The sequence below is a fragment of the Contarinia nasturtii genome, unplaced genomic scaffold (genome assembly GCF_009176525.2).
Source record: "Contarinia nasturtii isolate CC-2019 unplaced genomic scaffold, AAFC_CNas_1.1 Cnas_scaffold_606, whole genome shotgun sequence".
Lineage (NCBI taxonomy): Eukaryota > Metazoa > Arthropoda > Insecta > Diptera > Cecidomyiidae > Contarinia > Contarinia nasturtii.
The window spans coordinates 1-2855 of NW_022197957.1; the positions used below are offsets into that span (position 1 = coordinate 1).

The 2855-nt window shown below is 32.7% G+C and overlaps 1 protein-coding gene and 1 long non-coding RNA gene across 2 annotated transcripts; both read left to right on the forward strand.

Annotated features, from left to right (window-relative positions):
- Positions 1-187: 187 nt before the first annotated feature.
- On the forward strand, positions 188-821 carry LOC116340002. Its single transcript, XR_004201049.1, has 3 exons — positions 188-327; positions 408-617; positions 705-821. It is a non-coding gene; the product is annotated as an uncharacterized LOC116340002 (long non-coding RNA).
- A 580-nt stretch (positions 822-1401) lies between these two features.
- Positions 1402-2813, forward strand: LOC116340001 (cell division cycle protein 123 homolog; the record flags this gene model as incomplete). The annotated part of the gene is made up of 4 exons (XM_031766115.1): positions 1402-1749; positions 1815-2322; positions 2428-2549; positions 2613-2813. Coding segments are annotated over exons 1-4 (1092 nt in total), but the record flags the coding sequence as incomplete, so codon positions are not given.
- Positions 2814-2855: the final 42 nt, after the last annotated feature.

Genomic DNA, 2855 nt, shown 5'->3' on the forward strand with positions numbered 1-2855 from the left:
TTCAAACAATGAGACCATTGTTATGTCCAGCATACGCAGCATCCGAGTGAAAGTTATCTCTATTATATTGTGCTCTATTTAATTAGGTGTTACACACTATTTAATTCGTAAAAAATTATATGAGTAATTTGAATATTTATGTCTTGTTACAGATACTCCAAGCAAAAATTATGTATCAGTCATTAAAATATTTTATGACGACTTTTGTCCCAAGATACACAACCGATTTTAGCTTGAAACACAAGAGCTTACATAATCAGTATCAATGCGAAATATCAATTTCAATGAAATTACAGAACCAGTGCTATATTGAAAATGAACTTTTGGGTAAAAAAAATATAATTGCATATCCAAAAAATTAAAATACAACGTAAAAAAATAGCACTAATTTATTTTTTATTTTTTAGCAAACGAACAGTCAGGTTTCAAATGCAGTGTGAATAATTATTTCTTTGGGCAAATCAAAGATGTTACCGATATATTGAACCTATTGCACTTCAGATCTGCTCTCAGGGGAAGGGTTTCAGATTTCGATTATTACCTACAAATAAATTATACCAATATGAAAAACCAAAATGGAAATAGGAAAGTTAATTTCCCATCAGAAAGAAAAACAGGTAAATATAACAGTCTGGGGGTTAAGTGAAAAAAAAATCCCCTTTTTTAAAAAGTCAATCAATAAATTTATTTTAATTCAATTCCAGACTGTCATGAGAAAGTCAAACCTAAATTGTTTACCGACACATTAGATTTGTTCGGAGTAAAAAATAAAACTGAGTTTGAAGTTTCTTTCGTGGGCGAATTAGCTGAGCACAAAATCAACGTTACATTCATGGCAATTCGAGAAACATATTTGAAACCAGTGAATGAACAATAAATATGATCGGTTTCATAACTGTCAAATCATCATCAATGCAATTGATATTAAAATATAATTTTCAAAAGGAACATGAGACATTGAAATGCATTTTTTCGAAATACGCAAATAAAAATTTGGAATTTTACAATTTACGAAATGTTTTTTTATACTTACACAATTACCTTCATTGATTATATCTATCCTTCTCCTAGCTAAAATATTGTTGTTGATCATTTTCGCCAAATTCATTTTCTTCAAAACATCGAAATACGAATAAAGTAGAGAAACAGCCATCTTGCGCATTTAGAGGTCAATTTTTGGAAATTCTTTTGACTGTTTCATATGTAAAACACTCACAATTTGTTCAAATTACAAACAATTCCAAATTCGTCATTCCAAATTCAGAAAAATGAGAACAAAATTCAAAAAAGCAATCCAATTGAATGTTTTAAACAGAGTTGATACTGAAAATCGTCCAATAGAGGACGTTGTTCGTGGCACACATAGTGTTAAACTGTCAACTGTCAAAGCGTTGAACGCAACATGCGATTTGCGACAGAAGTGAATATAACAACAAGAATATTTTACAGTCGTTGTTTTTGAAATCGAAATTCAATTGGAAAATTGTAATGCAGATAACAAATCAAGAGATCAAAGAATGTGTCGATTTACGGGCGTGCGCTTATACAAATTGGTATAAAAAATTTCGAAAAATTACATTCGAATCGATATGCATTCCATTGCCAAAAGAAATCGTACAGTATTTGCTCGATGAAATAATTATATTACCAAAAGAATGCTACAGTAATGATGATGATAATGAGAATGCATTTGGACCAGACACTGCAGCCACAGCAGCTGACAATGAAGACGATGACGACGATGTAATAGTAAGTAAATTGAATGATCAAAATAGAAGCATATGACACATAGATAACATTATATTATATTTCAGCAACCGCAATTTCCAGAATTTAGTGAAACACTAGCAAATGCATTGTCACGACTTGACGGATCGGTATTCGTGAAAACCAATTGGAATAGCCCGAAAGATGCATTTTGGATAACCGCGGGCCAGACAATGTGCTGCAAAGATATCATCGATGTTTATCAATTGTTGAAAGCGTCTGGCATTTGCAAGGAGGATTTGTCATGTCACAATTTACCAATTTTCGATTTGGAACCATTGGCCGAGGCTTGTAGTAGCACTGACACTGACAGCAGTGACAGCAGCATAAATCAATCCATGGAAAATAGCCAATATTTGATATTCAAAAAATGGCACGACATTCATCCGGGCACTGAGTTTCGCTGTTTTGTGCAGAACAAACGACTGATTGGCATTTCGCCAAGAGATTGGCCACAGTATCATGAATATATTTGCACACAACGCGTTAATATCGTCAATGATATTGTCAGTACTTTCAAAGAACATATCAAACCAAAGTTTCCACTTTATGATTGTGAGTGCCATCCATATATTTATTTCATTTATTTTTGGATTTTCACATGAAACATGACGAGCTAGACTGATGAAACTTTTTTTTTTTTTGTATTTTGTATTGCAGATGTATTTGATGTAGTTCGTGATGCCAAAGATCGCGTTTTCCTGTTGGATTTTTCTCCATTTAATGAAAAATATACAGAGTCATTGGCTTTCGAATGGAGTGATTTGCTAGTTGATAGCGAGGTATATTCAATGAATATATTGTGATTAAAGTGTAATAATCAACGAAACTTAACGATATTTTAGATAAGTTCAAATGATGACGAAGAAGAAGATCCGGAATTTCGATATCTTAGTGCCGATTGTGGTATTCAGCCGAATAAACGCAATAACTACGGTATTCCAAAAGATGTGATCGACATGTTTCGCGCATCATCAAGCAATTCGAGTAATTCAAACGAATCTCCAAACACCCTTGACGATGTCATTAACAATCGTTTAAGAAACGTAAGATTAACTTTGTCGTAGATCTGTTCAAATGCAAACCTA